The following is a 23,385-nucleotide window of genomic DNA, read 5'->3' as shown; positions in this document are numbered from 1 at the left end:
CCATTGCAGCTAATACAGATTATATACAGACAGAATGATTAGTAGTACTTGTTTAGTAAGTGATTGTGTTCATGCTAGTAATCTTAATTTGAACAACAAAAAAATACATTTATATTCTCAGTGTGACCTCTCAGTTTTTTCAAGTTAGTTTTATGTAAACATTTTTAGAACATAGTTGATTTTTATATGCAGATATCTTTTTCTCCTTTTTTGAGGAGAGCATACAGATTTTGAGCCATTTATATAATTCCAATTAGGAGTGAAAGTCCGTTTTTAAAATGCCTCTTTGCATGTAGGTTAGATCATGTCTCTCAACGTACATAGATGCATTGCTGTTTTTTCTTCATCATAAAAAAATATGTAAGTCTTCATGAGAAGGATGGCACTTGAACTTGGCCTTGAACAAAAAAGGTTTAAGTGGAGAAACTTCTGAATATGAATAATTATTATTTCCAATTTTCGGGGAAGAAGAAACATCTTGAAGAAAGGTTTAGAGGCCGTAAAGGAGAAGAATATTTCTAGGAAAACAAATACTTTGAGAAAAATAGTATAGCTGCAACTGATTCAACTTATAGAGTATCTTAAGTGTCGGCTAAAGAGTGTGGACTTCTTTTATGTTAGGAGAATGATGGAGGTCATCTGTATTAGGTTTAGTTTGCTAGCATAATAAGAAACCAGTATTTCCCCAATAGTTTTAAAACTTACCCAATTAAAAATTGTACAGTGTTATGAAAATGACAGATTGTGAGCTTTTTATACATGTCTCTAAAGCTTTTCACATGAGGTCTTCTAGCATCTTTCCTGAGTTCAAAAATCCTTTTAGTACAAAAAATTGACATTATTCCTCAAAATTAAGTGTCCAATTCTTATAATAGGCCAAATATGGTTACATACTGACCTTTTTACATATGTTCATTATGACTAAGTTTCTAAATATTAATTGGCTAAAACAGATTTATAGTGATTCACAGTTGGTAATTTTACTAGAAGCTTAGCAGTTTTCTTTCTTTTTATATAACAATATGCAAACATATCATATGTGAAGCATGCCACTGTGAACCAACAGGCCTCTGACACACTGCCCTGGTGCTAAAGTATCCGTTCTTACACAGAGCTACTGTGCAAGTTAATGTTAATATCAAAATCTTGCTTGAACACCAGACTGTCATAGAAATGGAGATACCTTATGACTCTGTTTGGGACAAAAGAATCAAACACATTCTCAACAATGGATTCTTAAAAGTCAATATATATTTCTTGGAGTATCCTTTAAAAAGTTACAGAATCAGTTTTGTTTTAAATCTTGAAATTCAAAAAATTTATTTTGACATGTAACGTTTTATATTAATCAACAAGTATATAAAGTATTAAGTGTCTAAAACACAGAATTATAGATGATTAAGTATGTCATGGTATTTAATAAAAAGAAATACATCCATGAATGACTGCGCTTCCATTCTCTTACCATTTTTGCCATGCAAGTGGAAAATTACTAGATTACCCAGTGCATTTATGGAAGGCAGAGGCTGTGCCTGATTTTTTTGTACATCCCCTCACGGTATTCAATCCACAGCTCTGTGAGACATCTGTTGAGGTACTATTTAAGTCATACAGCATCTGGCATATGGTATTCTTTTTTGCTATTTAGCAACTAAGTAAAGAAAAAATCTTCACAATGTGTATCAAAGATTCACAATGAAAAATAAAGCATGTGAAATCAAATTTATTTTAGGATATAGTAGTTTTCAATTGTTTGGGTGTTATTAAGAATAGCTAACACTAGGAAACTGTATTCCATAGTATGAAAAATATGATAAAATGTCATTTGGTATTTATATCCAGATATTAATGAAAGCTTGTTCATACCTTCATTTACTCTGACCTTTTCCTTTTTTTTTTTTTTTAATATTTATTTATTTTGAGGGGGGGTGGGGAGAGAGAGCAGGGAATGGGCAGGGAGAGAGCAGGATCCACACCATCAGCGCAGGAGTTGATCTCAAGAACCATGAGATCGTGACCTGAGCTGAAATGAAGAGTCTGACACTCAACAGACTGAGCCACCCAGACCCCCCTAACATTTAACTCTTGTTGCCCACTTTTGCCTTATGGGTTTTGAGAAATAATTTTTCTAAGAAAAGGACTTTTCTTTGCTAAAATAAGTCACATTCCTACAGAAATCTTGGAAAATTAAAGAATGAAGAATAATAGAATTTTATCACCTAGAAATAATGACTGTAAATAATTTGTTATATGTTCTTGGTAGAATTTATTTTCCTTTCCACTCATTTGAAAATATTTGTTTTTCGATGAGACCCACTTTATGGCCTGAAAATTATAGGTTGTCAGCTGTTGGATTTGATTGCTTTTGCTTATTGACCTTGGTTACCCTGTTTTAAGAACCCTGTGTTAAATTAATCAAGATTATTTAAAATACAAAGGGTGGTATAGATTTGTCTTCCTCCTTTTATTTTTAGATGACAAGCTTTCTTAATGTTATTTGCTAGAAGGGATACGCTTAGAAGATCTTAATATATAATTAACACAAAGTCCAAAACTATTTCAATTAAGTACATTTCTCCAGCATTAATCTGAACAGAAAATGACGTTTTATTTTTTAAGTGATGTGTGTGCATTTTGCAGCTTTCTCTTGCCAGCCTTTTGTTTTCTGTTTTGTTGTTGTTGTTTGTAATAGGTAAATGGATTAAGATTTTCCTTAGGGAACCTGGGATGATTGTAACATTACCATTTTTTTTGTTCCCAACTTATATCCAAAAGATACTGGGCCCCCAGAGGGACACATTTGTGAGAGTGCAAAGACCTATCCATGCCAAACATTTATCCAATAAGCACTAGAGGAAGTTGAGTTAATGCTGCCTTTAGATATGTTAGCCATCATGTCAACTACAGTATTTTTATCTCTTTCTAGCACTTGGCTTTTGAATAAAACTACTTATCTAGCATAGAATATCATGAAAGGAAATGTTAGCTGCTTTTCTTAAACAATATATTACTTATTCCTATAAACTTTGTTTTGTTTTGTTTTAGTCCTGACTCTTCAGGATATAGTCCTTCTTAGGACAAGCGTTCATCTTTTCTTTTACCGTACCAATTTATGTGCCCTGCATACAGTAGGTACTTAATGATGCTCAAGGAATATACTATATCCTTTGTTTAAGGCAGCTAGAAGGAAAGATAAAGTTAGTCCATATAAAAATGTTTGTGGTCTTTCCTGGCTCAGTTGGTAGAACTTGGAACTCTTAATCTCAGGGTTGTGAGTTTGAACCCCACATTGGGCATAGAGATTACTTTTAAAAAATAATATAAAATTTTTGTGGTCTTAAAAATCACACTAATTTTATTTATTTTTATTTATAGACATGCTTCCATCATTTCTTCAGAAGGTTGAAGTTGTCTCTGAAGCTTCCAGAGAAACTTGTGTAGCTTTGAGTGATTGCCTTAATCTCTTCACTAAACAAGAAGGGGTAGGTAGTTGGAATTGAATTTTTCAGTAACTGTCTGGGTGTCACATACTCAATCATCCAATAAGTCATTGCTTTCAAATTGTCCAAAGGTAGGAGAAAATAGTCTTAACAAAGAAAGTGAAAGCTTTGTTTTTCGCTAAAATTTAAAACTCATTTATTCTTGATTAAGCAAGATGATTCTGAAGTAACTTAGGTTCATATCTAATTATATAGCTATATTTATCAACTATGTTTTAAAGTTCTACTCAGAGTTCTTGTGGCATTTCAACAAGAGGGTTGCAAAAATATTGTGGAAACCAGAGGTTTTATAAGAAAAATACACAGTATTTTTATTTAGAAAATAGAGTGCTGTCATACTAATCTGTGTGAACTGAGCTCAATGGGTGAAATAACTTGTATTCTTTTCCCCCTGCTTTCTCCCATTCAAAATTTGCCATTTTCCCAAATATTGGTAAGAGTGATATGTTTATCCATTAGTAATTCTTTTTCTGAATGCAAGCCAAGCAGCCATAGGCCTTCTTTTCCATTCTGTTAATTTCTACATATATGTTCAGTCTTCAACGTTTTAGTTTAAGACACTACATTTCTTATTCTTGTTACAATTTTTTGTACCTTTTAGTTAGAAACTACATTTTGATAAAACAAGGCAGATGAAAATGGTTTTGTATATTTCTCTCATATATATGAGATATGTATATGTAAAGATGTAACATTTTATTTTCTTGTGATTAGAACAGAAGCCTTGTGGGGGCACCTGGGTAGCTCAGTTGGTTAAGCATCTGACTTCGACTCAGGTCATGATCTCACGGTTTGTGAATTCGAGCCTTCATCCGGCTCTGTGCCAATAGCTCAGGGCCTGGAGCCTGTTTTGTATTCTGTGTCTCTCTTTCTCTCTCTCTCTCTCTCTCTCTCTCTCTCTCTCTCTCTCTCTCTGCCCCTCCCCCACTCATGCGCAAGCGCACGCTCTCTCTCTTTCAAAAATAAACATTAAAAAAATAATAACAAAAGACTTGTGAATTCATGTTAAAAATTTTTAATGCCAATTTTGTTATGTACACCACAAATTTTGTATTTTATTTGGAGAAAAAAATATGTAAATGATCTGAAATTCATTTAAAACAAACTTCCAGAAAGCCAATAGAATTTTATTAACTATCACAGGAAAACATAATTGTTCATTGAACTTTTTTAAGTTTGTTTATTTTGAAAGTGAGCACGTGTGTGAGAGAGCATGAGCGGGGGAGGGGCAGAGAGAGAGGGAGAATGAGAGCGAGAATCTCAAGCAGGCATTCATGGGTTTGTAGGATCAAACCCATGAGCCATGAGATCATGATCTGGGCTGAAATGAAGAGTTGAATGCTTAACAGACTGAGCCATCCAGCGGCCCCTGTTCATTAAGCATTTTAAATGGTTGATTCTTCCAATACTATTTGAAAACATCCCTTCAGCATTTCTACTTTTGGTGATGTCATATTCTAGCTTATTTAAATGAGGCATGATGTAGTGATCTAAATAAATCTGAATAGCATTGTAGAATATTTTTAAAATGAACAAATTATGGTGTCTAGGGATTCAGGTAATACTTAACACATCGTAAAACCAAATCTCATTAACATCTCTTCTGTGGCACCTGCTGGATGTGTCAATAACGTCTTTGTTTTAGAGATGTCTAGTTTTAAGGTAAATGCTAAATTAGAAATAATTTAATTTCTGGAGAAGCCAACCTATGCTAATTTTTAAACTGCTTAAAAATACAGCCTCATGATTACTTCTCTGTGAAAATCTGGATGTGCAAGAGTAGATTAGCCTAAAGTTTAATTAGACTTTTAAATTTGTCATGAGGATAAAATAACATAATGTAAGCAAAATGCTGAGCATAGTTCCTGACATAGTAAGCCCTGAGTACAAATCAGCAGTTATTATTGTAGGATGCTATCTAACACTCGTGACCCCTTTTCTCTGATGGCATTTTGGAGCTTTTGTGTCTTTAACTTTGGATTTAACTCATTTGGGGAGAAGGCGGTATTGTCTAAAGAAAATTTGAGTATTTGTGGAATGATTGTGTTCTTTCTATCCTTATTATTCAAGTGACAAAGAGCTACTTAAGTTCTTTGAACCTTGATATTTTCATCTTACAATAAGGGAGACCATATAGTAAGTCACTATTAACAGCACTGGTCTGAAAGTCTTATGGGCCTTTTAAAAATCTGTCTTTTTCCTAACCAACTGTAGGCTAGTTTCTGTACAATGAAAATATGTGAACACCTCAGTATCAGGTATGGGTATCAAATGTATATAGATGAATAATATGTATATACAGCATATTAACACACTGTGTGACACATAGGACTCATTTAGGAAGTGGCACTTATTGCTTCAAACTTTTAAGACATCTTTAAGTTTCTTTTTAATTAATGCTATGAGATATCAACTCTGAGGTTCTCAGTAGTATTTATGGATTTCCTTGTGAGAAATATGATTATAGACCATGAAAAGGCCCCCCAAATAATTAAAAGATAAATGACATCATCAAAGTTAGCTTTTCAAATGGCTAAGAACTAATATAAGAATTTAATAGTATAATGGAGGTCAGAGCAGAATAATTAGGTATAGTAATGCCTTATTTATCTGGAATTGTAAGTTACGTTTCTGTATCTGGAAATTTTATTAAAAAGCTTTGAACTCACAGAGACCTGGGTCTAATCATGCTCCGCTATTTAATCTGTCTGCCTCAGTTTTCATATACAATTTCCTTTTTAAAGTGGTGACCAATCACAAAAGAATGTTTTGAAAGGTAAATGTAATCATATTGGCAAAACCCCTTGTACAGTACCTGGCACATAATGGGGATCCAATCGATTGAAGTGATCCCAGCCTCCGCAGCAGCAAAACTTGTTTTTATTCTACTCTCTTTGATGACAGTTATTCTAAATATTACCCATTTACATCTTATGCTAAATTTTTAGCACTTAATTTTATATTTTCTGGGCTGTCCTTTTGTATGTTCATAATTACTCTGTATCTTAATGCAGAGATGCCTTCAGGGGATAATGTTTATAGGACTCTGTAATTTGACAAAATGGCCCAGTCCTGCTAATGCTCTTGAATTTAGTTTTGCTCTTTATGGGTTTAAAAATTTTTTTGTCTTGAGTTTTAGATCACCTGTGTGCCTGTCTGTAACAGAATACTGATCCCTTCTGCCTTACTCTTTCTAATGTTCTGTTTATTAAAAAGAAAACCAGATGACCAAACTCGGTAAAATTATGTTCACAGTAAGAACAAGCTGGCTCTGTATGAGAAATTGAGGGGTTTATAATGAGAACAGTCCTTAATGCCTGGATTTGGGTCTTTCTATTTCTGTGGTATGTGAGTGTTCTTTGCTTATTTGGGGATGCTCTGATATGACCCAGATATTCAAGGTTTCCATACGACCTCTACATTAAATGAGGTACATTATATACGCATATTTTACTTGTAAATAACACAACTTGTGTTTTTGGAAAAAACTGCAATATATAAAGTAAGCTGTAAAGTTTGATTTACTAAAAGGAAATTTATTAGGTGTTCTTGGGGTGATATTCTTGGGGGAGACATTGGAGAATGTGAATGCCACAACTGTCTTTAGCCTTGTTTGAGAGTTCTATTTAAAAGGGCACCTGGCTGGCTCAGTTGGTAGAACATGCAACTGTTAATCTCAGGGCCATGAGGTCAAGCCACATGTTAAATGTGGATCCTATGTGGGGGGAAAAAAAAAATCAAAAGGCTAGAAATTGGCTTCATGAGTTATTGTTTCTATAGTTTTCCTTACCCAGAGAGTGGTATCACAAGTGGCTAAAATGTCACACAGTGCTGTCGTTGGTCTCCTTCTTGTTCTGTGTATTATGGAGCTCCCTTTGATATTAGTCAAACCAGGTTTTCCAAGGTAGGAACTTGCCTATTTAAAACTAGCATAAGCTCACTTATAAAATATTCTGTGGTCCCATGGTAAGTCTCCTGAGTTGACTGCTAAAGAGCTAGAATCCAGATGTATGATTAGGATAGTGATACTCAGTTTGTGGTGTAATGGAGAGATTTGGACCTTCTATTGGAACCAACTGGAAGGTATTGCTACTTTGGATGAGATGCTGATAATCTTTGGAGAGAAACCATGCCCTCCTGTGGGCTTAGAGCTTTATAAAGTCGAGGTCTCCTCTTCATTAGTTTCCTGGACTGCTCAAAGTCCTTCAATCATTTCTTAATGTTTGTACTTTTCAGGCTTTCACCTCTCTGTCATGTCTTCACTTTCCTCCTCTCCCTCTGCTCTGAGCAAAATTCTTTGTTAAACATGAGGCAGCGGCTGTCTATGCTGTCAGTTCCCTGCCACTCCCTCCCCCAGTCTCTTTTTTCTTTCCTTTCCTTGGCATCTGTCTCCTTCCATCCTGCTTCAAAAACAGCTCCTCTCTTCTTTTGCATTCTCTACTCCCTTATAGCTGGTCTCCCTACACGCCTTTCCAATTCTATTTTAGAAAATGTGATACTTTGTTTCTACTTCTTTATTCTTCAGCTAGCCCACTGAAACCATTCTTGCCATCTCCTTACTGCTAAGTCAGAGGATACCCTTAAATTACCTTGCTTGTCCTGTGATGGATCTGGTGTTTGACTGCTACTTGTTTTGGGGATTCTTCTCAGTGATTGCTGTAGTGCCTACCTCTTCTGTCTTCTCTTTCCTTTAGAGCAGCTTCTCCTCAGTTTTCTTCTGAAGCATCTTTTCGTCTGCCTGTGCCTTGAATGTTATTGTCCCCTGGTTTCTTTCAGTGGTCTTGTCACTTGGCATTCTCCGTGGATGATCTTAGCCATTCCTTCAAACAGAAATCCATGATGACTCCGATATCTCCATAGTAGATCTCTCCTAAGCTGAGCTATGAACCAGTATATCCAGCTGACTTTTAAACATTTACATATGATTCTATCACAGGCATTTCACACCAGTGTGTCTAAAGCAGAATTACACCTATTCAGGACCCCAAGCCACAATCATGGAAGCTGTCCTGTGTTCATCCTTCTTCCTCCTCCTCCTCTCACCCCTTAAAGTCGGTTGTTTTTCCTTCCTATCTCTCAGTTGCCTGTCTCCCTGTACCCCTTCTCCCCCCACCCAACAGATTCCCTGTTGCCACTCTGTGGGGATAGAGTTCTAAGGATTGTGCTGTCAGATGACTGTGACCATTGCCTCATCCCAGGTTCCACCCTTCAAAACTGGCTTAGATATCCCTCCTGTTCTGGGAGTCCTTGCTGTTGGAGCACTTATCACATTGTATCATTATATATTTACTTGTCTGATTCTGTATTTACTAAAGAGCCCCTTAAGGAAGCAACTGTATCTTAGGTATTTTTGTAGCATCTGTGTCTAGCATAAGTACTTGGCATGTAGTAGACAGTTAATAAATATGTGAATGAATGCATAATGAAATGTACAAAGGCAAGAGTACAAAGAGCAGACCAATTGGGATCTATATCTTGACCTTGAGCAAATTAAGATATGTTTGGAAATTCCATTTCCAAATCTGAAAATGAGAATACAAATGAATTACTTTATGTGAAGCTCCTCAGTACAGTGCCTGACACAGTTTAGGTGCTCTGTAAATTGCCCTCTAAAACATTTTGTTGTCTTTGCTGCCTAGTACCACTTTTGTAAACTGAATTCTCTGATTTTTAGAGTCCAGGGAGGAAGATTGTGTAGCAGCCGCTTTTAGTGCCTAATGTGACATTTCACAATACCATTTAGTTTAGAATGAGGGAAAAAGAAAAAAACAAACGGAATTTTCAAAGACACTATGAAACCTCATTGACATAAATTCCAAATTTTCTAGTGTACTGTTGCATCATCTTTTACGCATTTTATATCTGTAGCACAGTTACAGCCACCACTGTTGGGACAGCGAACTTAAAGTCCCCGTGATCTTGTTAAAGAAATACTCAGTTTGGTTCAGTTATTACTCTGCTCCCTAAAGTTTGAGGACAGATTTATATTGTTTAAAACTGTTGGAACTGAAAGTTATGTGTATCCCACCCCCCACCCGAGCCTCACAGAAATTTCCTTAGCTTGAACACCCCACTTGAGTGTATTATTTACGTGGTTTTACTGTCCTTGGGCGTCTTGGTCTACCCTTCAAGCCTAGCCGGAATAAGAAACCATCTAGGTTTCACATTAGTAGAATTAACACCATTGTTTTCCTCATTGCCCAAATGGTAGCCTAGAACGTGCATTAAAAAAATAAAGGACAAGAGGACTAGTGTTTGTTTTGGAATCAGAAACCCTCGCGCTAAAGTGTAAGCCAGAGTAAGAGTCAGTTACCTTTGAGGTGCAAGAGTCCAAAGAGGATTCCTCTCTGCTTTTCCCCAGGGGCGGGCTGGCCATTTAGAAGTTGTCAGGGCAGGCGTCGCCAGGAGAGGGCTTGAGCACACAGCCCGCTCTAGGACCTCGCAGGAGCCTCCGCGGGATGCACGCAGAGCACGAGTAGCAGTTTCCTTACTTCCTTCCCTGAGAATTGCGGGGCGCTCAGTCCGCCTGCTCGCTCGCAAGGGCTGTGTGCGGGCTCCCCCCGTCCGGGGCACGTCCCTACCTGCGCCTCCGCGGAGCGGGCCACGCGGGAGGGGGGCCTCGGGAGGAGGGACTGGACGGCGACAGCGGCAGCGCGGAGCTGCCTGCCGCAGGCCGTTCCCCGCGCTGCTCGCACTCTCCCCGGCGAGCCCTGGAGGGGAGGGCGGCTCTGGCTCTGCGGCCGAAGGGCGCTGCACGGACCTCTGGCGGCCCGGCACCGGAGTCCTGGGCCGCTGGCGGGCGGGCCGCGCCTCTGCTTGACCTCGCTGGAGCCGGGGGCGGGCCGAGCAAAGGTGACTTAGAGAGACCTTGCGGTGCCGCCCTGGGCTGGGCTGGAGGGGAGGCGGAGGGACAGGCCGGCGCATTTGTGCTGGAGCTGGCGGAGGAGTGAAGGGTGGAGCGCGCTGCCGGGGATCCCCAGATCCGGCCCAGGTGGGTGAGTGTGTGCGCCCGCCGGGGGCTTTGCTAGGTCAGCCTCGGGGTGACAGAGGACACCAGGGGAGGAAGGGGGGAGGGCGGCCAGACGAGATCTAGGGATGTGAGTAGATCCAAGAATAGTTGGACGCCTGTGCGGGGAGCAGAGTGCAGCAGCGGGCGAGTGGGGAGGGGTGCGCGAAGCCGGGAGACCCTGATGTCCCTGCCTGGCCAGGGTCTTCCTGCCGGCTCCGGGTGTGCGTCGGGTTCCCACAGGAAGAGCCGCTGGGGAGAAAGCCTGTGGACAGATTTTTTTTTTTCTCCCAGCTAAATATTGGTAGTAGGTCAAGTGGGGCCCGAGTGGGAGGAGTAAGGCAGTGAAAGACATTATTGTCCTAAATAACCTTCCAAGTTAGTGATTTTTTGCATGTCTCTGCCCTGGCTGACATTGAGATGAACTTACCATCCGCTGTTTGGAGGCCGCTAAAATTCCAAGGAAACACTTGAGTGGATTAAAGAGAAAAGGAGAAATTATACTGGGGCTGGGGAGCGGGAAGGGAGGTAGCTTTTAACTTTGTTTTGATTAAGGATTTTTGATTACTCATAGGCTTTCTTTGTAGCCTAAACCAGTGGAGAATCACGTTCCCCAGCATTCAGAGCATGTGGCTAGTTGTTTTGTGTTTTCTGTTGTGCTGGTTTTTTCTGGATTTGGAGGGAGGCTAGTAAGAAAGGGAAGATACCAGGGAAGAGCTTAGTCCAGCTTTTGAGAGTTATTAAAGGCATTAAAAGTTTCTTAATTTTAATTAGATTCAAAGACAGACTGAAGGCATTTTGTTTTAGAGACATAGGGTAACTTAGGAATCTTTTTCAAAGAGAAAAATGCTTGAAATGTGTGTTGGTGGAGGAATGTGTAGGCTAGAATATGGGGATCTAAGTATAAAAAAAATTTTTTTTTTCTGTTTGAGGACACACCGAAGTTCATCTCTGGTCCAAATCATGTTTGATTTCAGCAGTGAAGTTGATGACTTTGGTAAATTAGCTCAATTTTGATTGAGTAGATATTTAATCTGAGCATGATGACCAGAGAGCTATTTCAGCCTTTGTCCCAGTACTACTTTTACTAGACTGGGAACTTAAAAGAATTTGTGTCACTGTGACTATGATTGCCAGACTCTAGTCTCCCCTCTTTAGAACCTCTTTAAAGGCTCATTTTAGGGAATTTCATTGAGGCCGAAAGTGACCCACATAATCTCTCTACCCTCAGTTGTACACCTTGCAGAATGAGGGAAATGAAAAAAGGTGTTAGATTTTCCATATTTAACAGCAGATGCACATACTACAGGGTAGTATATAAATACAGTCAAGCACATTTAGAATACTGTATGTAAAATAATTGATAAAAATAGTTATGTAATACCTTGTCTTAAGCTTTATGTACAGTTTATGACATTTACCATTTATATTCTAAGAAGCTTTTAGAAACTTATTAGTATCTTAGTATTCAAACATATAATTGTGTTTATCAGCTCTGTGAGGATTATAAGAATTTTTAATTCCAAGCAGAAATTTAGATTTTTTACTTGGTCCACATTATTCAGCATTATTCCTAAAATTTTAGCTTCTGTGTATAATCAGGAAATAGATTTCAAATTAATTTTGGAAGCAACTAGGACAGAAGTTAAATAAATAGGAAGTTTATGTAAAATGAAGCAGGTTTTCATTTTGATAATTTGTAAAGTATTTGAACAAAAATACATAAGGTTTTAATTAGGCAGTATGAGGCTGGGGGCGGGGGGGTGGGGCGCAGGGAGAGTGTATATGTGTGATTAGCCTTGTCATGCTTGGTATGACCCAGGATCTTTTCCTGGTAAGTTTTTGTATCACAAGGATACCAAGTCTGTAACCTGCATGCAATTGTATTTGTCTTGAATTCCTGCTAGAGAGTGCAGTACCAGATTATATTCTGTCTAATGAATTTTGAATGAGTTACAGGCAGATACAATTTTCCTCTCATTTTAACTTAAGAGTAGTAAGGATATAACCCCCATACATTTTTATAATGGTCCACCATTGATTTGATATCTATTACTTTATGTAATTTTTTGTCCTTAATTCAGTAAGTATTTACACAGTGTTTACCTTGTCAGATAACTTGCTAAACCAGTCAAAGCTAGATGAATAGAAGCAGGGTCTTCTTGAAAGGTTTTATTAAATATGCCTAAAGAGTTTGAACATTATCTTGGGAATTAGAATCACTGAAAGATTTTGAAGAGGGGAGAGATTTAATCAGATTTGCTCCTTACAGAAAGGATTAGAGGAAGGCCTGAAAACAGGGTGACCAGGTGCAGGAATTCAAGAGAGAGATAATCAGAGTCTGAACTAAGTTGGTGACTACTGAAAAGGAAAGCAAGGTACAAAGCCAAGAGAGACTCAAAAATAACCTAATAGGAGCCAATAATAGTTGAATATGCGGAATGGAGGAGAAGATGGAATCCTAGACAGTTCGCAGGCTTATGGCGAATAAATTACTGAAGGAGGGACTAAAGGGAGCAGGTGGAGGGTGAGTTCACCTTTGGACATGGTGACGTCCAAGAAAGGGCATCCTTACTCATTCAATAAAAATTTGTGAATCGTTAGTATTGGAAGTCACCTGAATAAACATGGAGCTTGAGGCTGAAGGAGTAAATAATGTCACCTCGGAGACATCCAGCTTGAAAGAGTTTGAAATCAAAGGATTGAATACTTATATTAAAAAACAGAAAGGGAAAAAAGGAGCCAGTGGAGAACACTGAGCAAAATCAGCCAGAGAGGCAGGTAAAGCCCAATACAAGGGAGGCCAATGGGACAGTTGGGTCAACGAGTTGAGGTAACAACTGATGGGGAAAGTTCTAGAAGCATGGCATAGGAAGAAGGTGTATTACAATGAGCTGCAGAGTAAATGGGAAGCAAGAAAGTAGAAATAATGAAGACAGACTGATTTTCTGTAGACAATCATAATTGTAGAATAATTATACAGTTTTGTTCCTTTCTTTCAATTCTTAAATCTCATTTATTTTTCATGTTCCTAATGTACTGGAGAGGGCCTTCAGGACAATACTGGATGGAAGCTGAGATGGTGGGAAACGGTGTTCATCCCTGATTTTTAAAAAGGGGCATATTTCTAATAATTCACTATTAAGAGTGATATTTAATAAATACCATTTTTCAGATTATTGAAGTTCTTTTTAATTCTTGTTGAGGTTTTTTAAACACGAAAGGGTATTGGATTTTATCAGATTCTTTCTGCATTTAATAAGAGCATCATAAGGTTTTTCTTTAATTTATTAAGGTGGCAAATTATATTTTTTCAAATTAATGTTTTTAGACTTTTTCTGATGATATGCCACCTTTGTGTAATTGGAATAAACCTAATTTGGTCATTATGTATTATCTTTAACATTCTCCTCGATTTGGTTTCTTTTGGATTTTAGTATCTATTTATGAATGAGGTTGGTTGGTAATTTTTTTTTCTTTCTTTCTTTCTTTTTTTTTTTTTTTTTTTTTTTTTTTTTTTTTTTGGTTGGTTCTGTCCTCATCAGGGCTTGGTATCCAGGTTATTATACTGGCTTCATAAAATGAGTTTGGGAATATTCTCTCTTTTGCTGTTCCCTGAAAGAGCTTATATGTAATTGAAGTGGTCTGTTCCTTCTTATAAAGCTATTTTTGTGGGATTTTTAAACTAGTAATTAGACATATTTAATGGCTATAGGACTATTTTAGTTTTCTGTTTCTTTTGGGGTCAATTTTGACAAGTTGTCTATTTCTAGGAATTTATCCTTTCCATTTAAGTGTTGAAATTTATTGTTATAAGGTTTTTCATAATAGTCTTACTATTTAACTTATTTTGAATCTGTAATTAAATATTTTTTCCTAATGTTTTCCATTTTTTTCCTAATATTCATTTGGATATTTCCAATTAATATCTCTTTAATATCAGTCTCATTAAGGCTTTGTTTATTTGATTATTTTTCAAAGAACTCTCTTTAGCTTGTTATTTGTTGCCATCTTTTTTGTTTAAAATTAATTTTTTTAGTTATCTCCATCACTTTTTTTTGAGTTTATTTTCCTAGGCTCTATACATTTGTTATCCTCTGTCTCTTGGAAGGACATAATTTGTTCAAAATTTGTTCTTTTCCAGATTTCAAGTTGTAGGTTTCATAATTGTAGTATTTTGTAACTTAATATATTCCTGCTGGTTTTTATCCATTATTTTATAGACTTAATCATGTATTTCCTGAGACTTCATCTTTCTAGACTAAGAACTGCTAATATGTGTAGAGTGCTGCCCTTCTAATACTTAAAACACATAATACTTTTGCAAAGGTTTTAACTACTTCCAATTTTTTTTTCTCTTACCTCACTCTTGTTGTCATTGGTTGGTATTTCTGTTTCCTTTACCGACTTGCTTCTCGTCTTCTTCCTCTTTCCTTCACCCTGACAACTTCTTTTCTACCTCTTGACAGTCTGCATGGTGGAGGAATGATCATCATTCCCTCGTCTTCACCTGTTTCTCACTGTCTTTCCAATTTTCTACCTGCTCCTCCCCCCACCCCCATCCTTGGAGGATTTTTCCATTGTCTGTTCTACATATGCCATCTTGTTCTTTCCTTCTCTGCAGAAACTTGGCTCCAGCACCAAAGAGGAAAAAGCAGAAAACCTGTGTCTAATTTTCTTTGGATGCTCACAGGTTCACCCTTATTTACTGCACAATCTTTGTTACTGCTCATTCAGTCCATCCAACTGATGACAACAAAGTCAGGGAGACTTTGGGCAAGGCCCAAGAAGAAAGCACAGATGGGACAATATGGACTTGCTCTTATTTGGAGTTCTGAACTGCAGGCTCCAGTATTAGTGACCGTGGTCTTGCCATGTGACTCTGGGCGGCTCATTCTTAGGTCTCCTATTCCTCTCATGTAACACAGAATTATTAAAACAGACGCCTTCTCTCCACTTCAGGAGTTGCTGTGAGACTCAAATGATGAAAGGCTAAACCCAACGGTTTTACAAGAGACAGTCTTCCCATGCTTTATTTTCAGAAAAATGCCTTGAAAGGATTTCATGCTCAATTCAGGAACAGAGAAGTGGTTTGTGGCTTGGGGTGTTGGATCAAAGAAACCCTGATGGGAAGCCGTAGGTGTCATGGGAATGACAGGAAGCAAGGAAGTTGTGCTCAGTGGTTGAGATTCAGGGGAGGGGCATCTGTCCTCTGGTACATGGGAACTAGAGACATGGACATGTCGTTACACCTGGTAGCTGGAAACTATTCTGTAGCTGCATCATTACCTATTTATTATTTGCTACACTTAGGATACTGCCTTTTTGAGTTTACTTGAGAAATCAACCTTTACTTACAGTGTTTATATGAGGGAGATTTTGTTGTTTCACATTCTAAACAACTGAATTAAAAATTAAGTTTGTGAACATAGTTCTCCTTAGTAAAATTTCTTACTTGTGATAGAAAGGACTTAATTGTGAATATTTTCCTCATTTATTTTTGTTATGTTAGTTTGTGTTCTGGATTAGTTGCTTAAAATCCCAAGGTCGTAGAATCACTCTTAGACTGTAAAGCATCTAGTCTGGTGATCCTCAAAAGATTTCCCTGGGGCATAGGGCGAATGCAACCACCTTTCTGTCCGCTAAGGCACCTTCACAAAACACAGTTCCAAATGGTTGATACAATGATCTGTTAACCTTTGACAGATGAGGAAAGGAAGGCCTGCAGAGAGGAACAGCCACTTTCCCAAGTCTATGTAGAGAGGTGGGGGCCACGTTCAGAGCTAAACCCAGTATTCAGCCTCCAAATTTAGTGCTGAAAGAACAACCCCACTGTATCACACTCAGCTTCAGTTAGAAAATTTACCCATTAGAGAAGATAGTCTATCTTGTTTCAAAGCTTATGCGGCCATCTGTTAGCTAATTTCTTAGTTTGACAAAAGGATACCAACTTTAGAAACAAACAAATGGCCAAGAATATTGCAGTGTCTTCGGAGTTTGCACAGAATACCTGTATTCCAGGCTCTCCACAGAAAATGCTGTCCCTCTTTTTGTGAAAATATTGCTTGATAGAGGTCACATTTTTAGAAGATAACAGAATTCATCCCTTTCTCTAGATAGTCTAATTTTAGGATAAATATATCAGAATACTGCATCCTGGGACATATTTTCTTGATTTTCTGAAAAATAGCCCTTGCTAAGCTGTAAGTTAGAATTATATCCTCAATTTCTGTTGAGGGGCATTTCAAAAGAAAAAAAATTTTTTTTAAATGTTTGTCCATTTATGGGAGACGCAGAGCATGAGTGGGGTAGGAGCAGAGAGAGAGAGGGAGACAGAGGATCGGAAGTAAGCTCCCGGCTCTGAGCTGTTAGCATAGAGCCATACGGAGGGCTCAGACTCACAAACCATCAGATTATGACATGAGCCGAAGTTGGACACTGAACCGACTGAGCCACCCAGGCGCCCCTGAAAAAAAAGATTAGCTTTAATGAAATTATTATTCTGCCCTTGAATACTCTCATTCCCCTATACATTACCCTGAAAAAGAAATTAGAGCTAAGGGCAAAGAGGGAGTTTGTTTTCCCTAAAGAATTGATATGTATTTTTTCCTTGTGGACAATTAAAAGGGCATAATTGTATTTCTCTTTCTGTTTTGGCCTTAAGAGAATTCAGAGCCAGATTTGTGGCTTGTCCACAGTATCTTGGTGGGCTCCATCACTCTTTTTTTTTTCTTTTTAATTTTTTAATGTTTATTTTTGAGAGAGAGAGAGAGAGAGAGAGAGAGAGAGAGAGAGAGAGAGAGACAGGACGTGAGCAGGGGAGGAGCAGAGAGAGAGGGAGACACCGAATCTAAAGCAGGTTCCAGGCTCTGAGCTGAGTCAGCACAGAGCCTGATGCTGGGCTCAAACTCACGAACTGTGAGATCGTGACCTGAGCCAAAGTTGGTTGCTTAACCGACTGAGCCACCTAGTCTGGAGCCCTGTGGGCTCCATCACTCCTAATACCGTCAGAAATTCGGTATTTTCATAGCCTCCCTCCCAGGTTGGAAATCCCTGGATTACAACGTTCTCTTGTGAATTATGAATGTGGTTGAATGTGGTTATGCCTCAGAGTGCATTCATGTATGATGATTGTATTTTAGGTTTTTTTCTGCAAGCAGTAAATACTAAGTAAATAGTTGTTACAATGTTAGAAATAGATTTGTACTTTATACTATGGTTTTATTTTATGTCAACAATATATGCACTTGGGTGTTGACTTGGTAATAGATAATTTCAAGTACCCAAGTTAAAATATATGGCAAATGTTACAATTGGAGCCTTTTCTTATGATTTTTATTTGTGGTAAAATACAACAAGCATAGAGTTTATTCTCTTTACCATTTATAAGTGCATAGTTCAGTCACATTAGGTACATTCACAGTGTTGTGCAGCCATTACCACCATCCATCTCCAGAACTCTTTGCATCTCTTAGTTTCATCTAAACTGAAACTCTAAACCCGTTAAACCATTTCCCATTCCCTTCTTCCCCCAGCCCTTGGCAGCTGCCATTCTACCTGCTGTCTCCCTGAATTTGACGACTTTAGGAACCTCCTATAAGTAGAATCACTCAGTATCTGTCCTTTTGTGCCTGGTTTATCTCACTCAGCATAATGCCTTCAGGGTTCATCCATGTTGTAGCAGGTGTCAGAAATTTCTTCCTCTTTAAGGCTGAATAGTATTCCATTGTAAGCATACACACATTTTCCTTAGTCGTTCATCCATCGATGTTACATTTGTGTTGATTCCACCTTTTGTCTGTGTGAACGAACAGTGCTGCTGTGAACATGAGTGTACAAATATCTTTTTCTGTGTCTACTTTCAATGCTTTTGGTTATGTACTCAGAAGAGGAATTCCTGGACCCTATGCTAGTTCCCTTTTTTTTGAGGACTTGCCATAGTGTTTTTCATAGTGGCTACCCCATTTAACATTCCTACCAGCAGTGCATAAGTATATTAATTTTTCTATATCCTATCCAGCACTTGTTATTTTCTCTTGCCATTGTTTTGTTATGGTAGCCATCCTAATGGGTGTGAAATGTTGAAGAACATTTTTTAGTAAGTAGAGTTAATCACTTTTTTATCCAAATGTCAACCTCAGGGTTGACAGACGGTCTCTTCTTACATTGCCCCATACTAGCCGTGCAAGGCCATGATTTTCCTTTATTTTCAAAACCAGAAGTTGCCCTGTTGAAGTGTAGTGGAGGGCACATAGCCCCAAGTCTCCCTGGTTTGCTCTTTTCCCTCCTTTCCCTCGTTAGTAAAAATGCAGCTGCACAAAGCATGGTTAATTCTCAGGGTTTCCTTGGATTTAAGACTAGGTGTAGGTCTAAATATCCATATTCTACCTTTATTTTCATTATCTTTCTGTATTCTAGATACCAGATGTTGCCTTGCTGTTGTATTTTGAAGGGTCATTGCTTAATTGAGAAGAATTTTATCTTGTCTACCGAGTTAGCATAGGAAGATGGAAAGATACATTTGAATCACCACAGATATAAAATATGAAACCAGGAAATTGATATACTTGAGAAAAGTCAAGCCTATCTTCATTTGTACATGGGAACTAATAAAATATCAAAGCTAGAAAGTAATTAACCTGGGCATTAGAATTGAACAGGGAATTTAACATATTCTGTAATGAAATTATTTGATCTTTAGCCATATTTAGGAGCACAAACTTTCTGTAAATCTTGAAGTCAAAGTAAAATTTTAAAAACTAGGGAGAAAATTGGGGAAAATGTAACCACAAAGCCATGAAAAGGATCTTAGAGGTCCTTGAATTTTCCTCCATTTGCAAGAATCCTCTCTTTAGCTAGATAGTCATTGTATGTGCTTGTGAAACTGCCATCAGTGGATATACAGGCAGTGTACTCCAATACTTCCAGGCTTGGAGCCCGAGTCCCACAGACCTGGGTTTGAATAGCAGCTCTGTCACTTAATAGTTGGCTGATCTCAGGTAGGTCATGTAATCTCAATAAGCTTGAGTTTCTTCATCATTAATAATACCTACCTCACAGGATTGTGGGAGGATTATATGAAATAGTATGCCAGGTATTTATCATAACACCTGACATATGGTAAACATACCTAGATGTTGGCTCCTCCTCTTCCTGCTGATACTACTATTATACGGGAGTTTTTTCCTTACGACCACCCGTTCCCCTGTGGTAAAGCTAAAAGTAAAAGAAGGTTCAACCTTACATTAAGGTGAAGCTTTTTCCATTTTTCTTTTAATTCACATCTGTGCCCTGCAACATCACAAAAACTTAATGTTTCCTCTCCTGGGACAATACCTCAGCTATTTGGAGCAACTAGTAAATTCTACAAACATCCACAGGTTCCTTCAACTGTTACTACAATGTCGGGCTTTCCAGATCGTTTTCTTACTCTGCAATGATCTCTCTCAGGTTTTTTCTAAAAATGCGTCCTCCAGAAGTGAAGCCAGTGTTCCACATGAAGTTTGAGTGCAGAGCATGGCACTTCGCATTGGCTTTCCATTCTGCTGGAGGAAGAGTCTTGATTGCTACGGTGTCCCGCAAAGTCCCATGGGAAGGGCCCTGCTCCCCTACGTCATGGCCTCTCATGTGCTTCACTCCACAACCCCAGCTTTGTTCTGAGGACAGTGGCCTCCTTCTGTCCCACAGACTGGGAGCCTTTTCCCCCTCAGAACGTTCACTCTTCCCTTTCCTGGAACACACTTCTCCCAGGTCCTTGCCTGGTTCTCTCCCTCAGCTTTGACAGCCTTTAACTCAGTGGCACCTGATCACTGAGTTCTCTGGCCATTGTGTCTCCCAGGACTGGCTTCCCCCTTCCCAGCTTTATTTTTGCTTTCAATGTTTTCCACCATCTAACAGACATTTCTAGCTGCTTCCTCCCAGTAGACTATAAGTTCTCTGAGTGCAGGGAGTTTGGTCTATATTGTTCATTGCTGATCCTCTGAAGCTTGGCATGCCTGGCATGGTGTAGGTGGTGATGAGTATTTATTGCATGAGAAGCATAATGACTCCCCTTTGATTAGTAGTTGTATCATAATGGGTGACGGCCATTAAGGAGGGCCCTTGTGGGGATGAGCACTGGCTGTTGTAGGTAAGTGATGAATCACTGGGTTCTACTCCTGACACCAACACTACACTATATGTTAATTCATTTGAATCTAAATTTAATAAAAAAGAAGTTGTACTGGGCTTGGAAGGGCCATGTGGGCACCAGTTCAGTCATGGGTCAATTTTTAAAAATTTTGAAGACAAAAATAATTTAAGTGCTGCACTCAAAGAAGGGAAAATAAGCCACATTCACTGTTTTAAGACTCTAAGGATTTTCACATTACTTTGGTTGTTTAATCAATATTTTATTTTACATACGGTTTTATGTGTGCAGAAGATTTTTTCTATAAAATCCAATATAGGTTTTTAAAATAAGAATACTTGTCCTTTAACTGTATCTTTTTTTTTTTTTAAGTTTATTTACTTATTTTGAGAGAGACTGCACGCAGGGGAGGGGCAGAGAGAGAGAGGGAGAGACAGAATCCCAAGCAGGCTCTCAGCGCAGAACCTGACACAGGGCTTCAGCTCACAAACAGTGAGATCATGACCTGAGCCAAGACCAAGAGTTGGACGCTTAACCGACTGAGCCACCCAGATGCCCCTCTTTAACTATAGCTTAACAGAGCTCTCCAAGTAGTGAGCTTCAGATGAATAATCCTTTCCACTTAGAATGGGCAGACCCCCAAACCAGGTGGCTGATCTCTTCTGTTTGCCATACAAAGATTGTATTCTGTTTGTGCCATGACTTGCAAAACTTGGGAAGCACTGCTTTAATTAAAATGGTTTCTTCAGATGGAATTAGAACCTACTGAATTGTGATCCTGGCATATTTTAGTCCCCCCCCCCCCCAGGTTAAGAACTGCAAAACACTTGTTAAAACAATGAAATATCAAAATCCTGTAATAACAAAGTTAAAGTTACTGTCTTTCTGGACTTAACACTGTTCCCACATAGACCGAACTAAAGGCATTAGAAAAGTAAGAGTTGGAAATCAGGGTATAGCTGTCTAGTGGAATGGGCATCAGGAACAGAAAAAAAGCTGCTTACGCTTGCAACAACATGAGTGATTCTGAAAAACATTGTACTTAGTGAAAGAAGCCAGACACAAAAGAGTGTGTCGTACATGACTCCATTTATTTGAAATCAAGAACAGACAAACCTAAAGAAAGCATGGTTATGGTGGTTGCTGGGGGGTGGGGTGGGGGGGTGGGGAGAACAGCAGGAGAGTGACAGTAAAGGAGCACAGGAGAATTTGGGGCAGAGGGTGGGAATAGAAATATTCTGTATCTTTGTAATGGTGCTGGTGACATGGGGTATAGATTTGTGAACATTCATTGAACTATACTCTTAAAATGGACTTTATTGTATGCAAATTTTAAAAATTCATTTGAAAAATGAGATTTGGTAGGTGTTACTTCTGCTATGTATAACTTTTTGTAGTTATTTTCATCAGAACTACCAACTACAGAATCTTTGAATAACTTTTGAAAATCAGATTTGTTTATATTACCATAAAACTTCCCTGCTTTTAAAAATGATTGTTTATACCTCTGGTGGCACATCTTGAAAAAAGAAATTTATTTCAAGGATACATAAAATATATAAATCTGTGGTGAGTGGTTATATAAGAGTAAGCTATTTTTAGGTAGAAGCTTTGCAACCATAATGAGACAAGAATGTGCTTAACAGAGTCTCAGTTGGGGTTTTCATTCTGGATGCCTCCAGAAGCCCTGTGTTCTGCACTGTTTGAGAGTACCTTGCAAACATTCTGTGTTTAATGCAAAGCCAGTGTTTGCAAATTTGATGCAAACATCAGTTCTTGAGTAGACATATCTAAAGGTATTTTTCTAATTGTGAAGTTATGGAGAGATATGGAAGATATGCAGTAGTGTACAGAAAGCTATCTTCTGTTGACGATGGAGAGAAATATAAAAACCAGAACCCAGCAACCACTGGTGGGGTTTTGGTGGGTCTTAGTTTAGGGGTATTGGCAAACACACAAATGCAGTATACATGACTATTTAATACTGACGTTGTTTTCAGTAGCATCAGTGAATATTTTTCTTTTACAGACATACTCTTTGAAAGTATGTTCACATAAGAAATGTATTATTTTAAGTCCCTTTATCAGTATTGAGTGGTCTTTTTACTAGGCCCTTACTCTTGCTAAATATGATCATTTTTTACAGTTTTATTGAGGTATAACTTCTACACAGTACTACGCATATTTAAAGTGTAACTCAGTTTAATGGATGTTTACAGTAGTGAAACCATCATGCCAATCAAGATAAAGAATGCTTACTTCCAGAAGTTTCTTCCTGCCTTTTGTAATACCTCCCACTTTCCCACCTACCCCAGTACAAGAGACTATTGATTAGCTTTCTACCACTACAGATCAGTAGGCATTTTCTAGAATTTTACATAAATGGAATCATACAGTTTGTACTTTTTTGGAGGTGTAGGAGGTTGGCTTCTTTAACTCAGCCTAATTATTTTGAGATTCATCTATGTTGTTGCATGTATCAATAGTTTGTTACTTTTTATTGCTGAGTAGTATTGCATTTCACCATGTACCAGGATTTTTTTTTTCACCTGTTGCCAGACATATGGATTGTTTCTAGTTTTTGGCTATTGTAAATAAAGTTGTTAGCATTTGTGTATAAGTCTTTGTGTGGACATAATGTTTCATTTCATTTAGGTAAATACCTGGAAATAAGTAGAATAGCCAGGTCATATGGGAAATTAATGTTTGTGGGACTTATTTTTTGATTAAAAAAAAACTGAGGTAGAATT

At 38.2% G+C, this 23,385-nt stretch overlaps 2 protein-coding genes across 9 annotated transcripts in view; one reads left to right on the top strand and one right to left on the bottom strand.

The window, feature by feature from the left end:
• The window catches only part of LOC122470650 (E3 ubiquitin-protein ligase MARCHF11-like), a 37,799-nt gene extending 27,375 nt beyond the window's left edge, over window positions 1–10,424 (bottom strand). The window contains exons 1-2 of one of the 3 annotated variants that reach the window (XR_006293965.1): window positions 9,814–10,424; window positions 8,090–8,320 (exon numbers count right to left, since the gene is read on the bottom strand). Coding sequence is in view for 2 of the 3 variants with exons in the window: in XM_043558486.1 (XP_043414421.1) it covers window positions 8,311–8,320; window positions 9,814–10,424 (621 nt within the window). In the remaining variant the exon portion in view is untranslated. Of the gene's footprint in view, window positions 1–4,606; window positions 8,321–9,813 lie in introns of those variants that run through there. The other 2 variants (XM_043558486.1, XM_043558485.1) reach the window with 2 other exon arrangements.
• The window catches only part of OSBPL1A (oxysterol binding protein like 1A), a 245,412-nt gene that overhangs the window by 103,715 nt on the left and 118,312 nt on the right, over window positions 1–23,385 (top strand). For 2 of the 6 annotated variants that reach the window (XM_043558470.1, XM_043558468.1), the window contains exon 1: window positions 10,397–10,495. The exons of 1 other annotated variant lie outside the window; for it this stretch is intronic. Coding sequence is in view for 1 of the 5 variants with exons in the window: in XM_043558465.1 (XP_043414400.1) it covers window positions 3,376–3,482 (107 nt within the window). In the remaining 4 variants the exon portion in view is untranslated. Of the gene's footprint in view, window positions 1–3,375; window positions 3,483–10,251; window positions 10,353–10,396; window positions 10,496–23,385 lie in introns of those variants that run through there. 3 more of the 6 variants (XM_043558465.1, XM_043558469.1, XM_043558467.1) reach the window with 3 other exon arrangements.

Source organism: Prionailurus bengalensis, chromosome D3, assembly GCF_016509475.1.
Source record: "Prionailurus bengalensis isolate Pbe53 chromosome D3, Fcat_Pben_1.1_paternal_pri, whole genome shotgun sequence".
NCBI classification, from domain to species: domain Eukaryota; kingdom Metazoa; phylum Chordata; class Mammalia; order Carnivora; family Felidae; genus Prionailurus; species Prionailurus bengalensis.
This window is presented reverse-complemented; position numbering and strand designations above follow the sequence as displayed.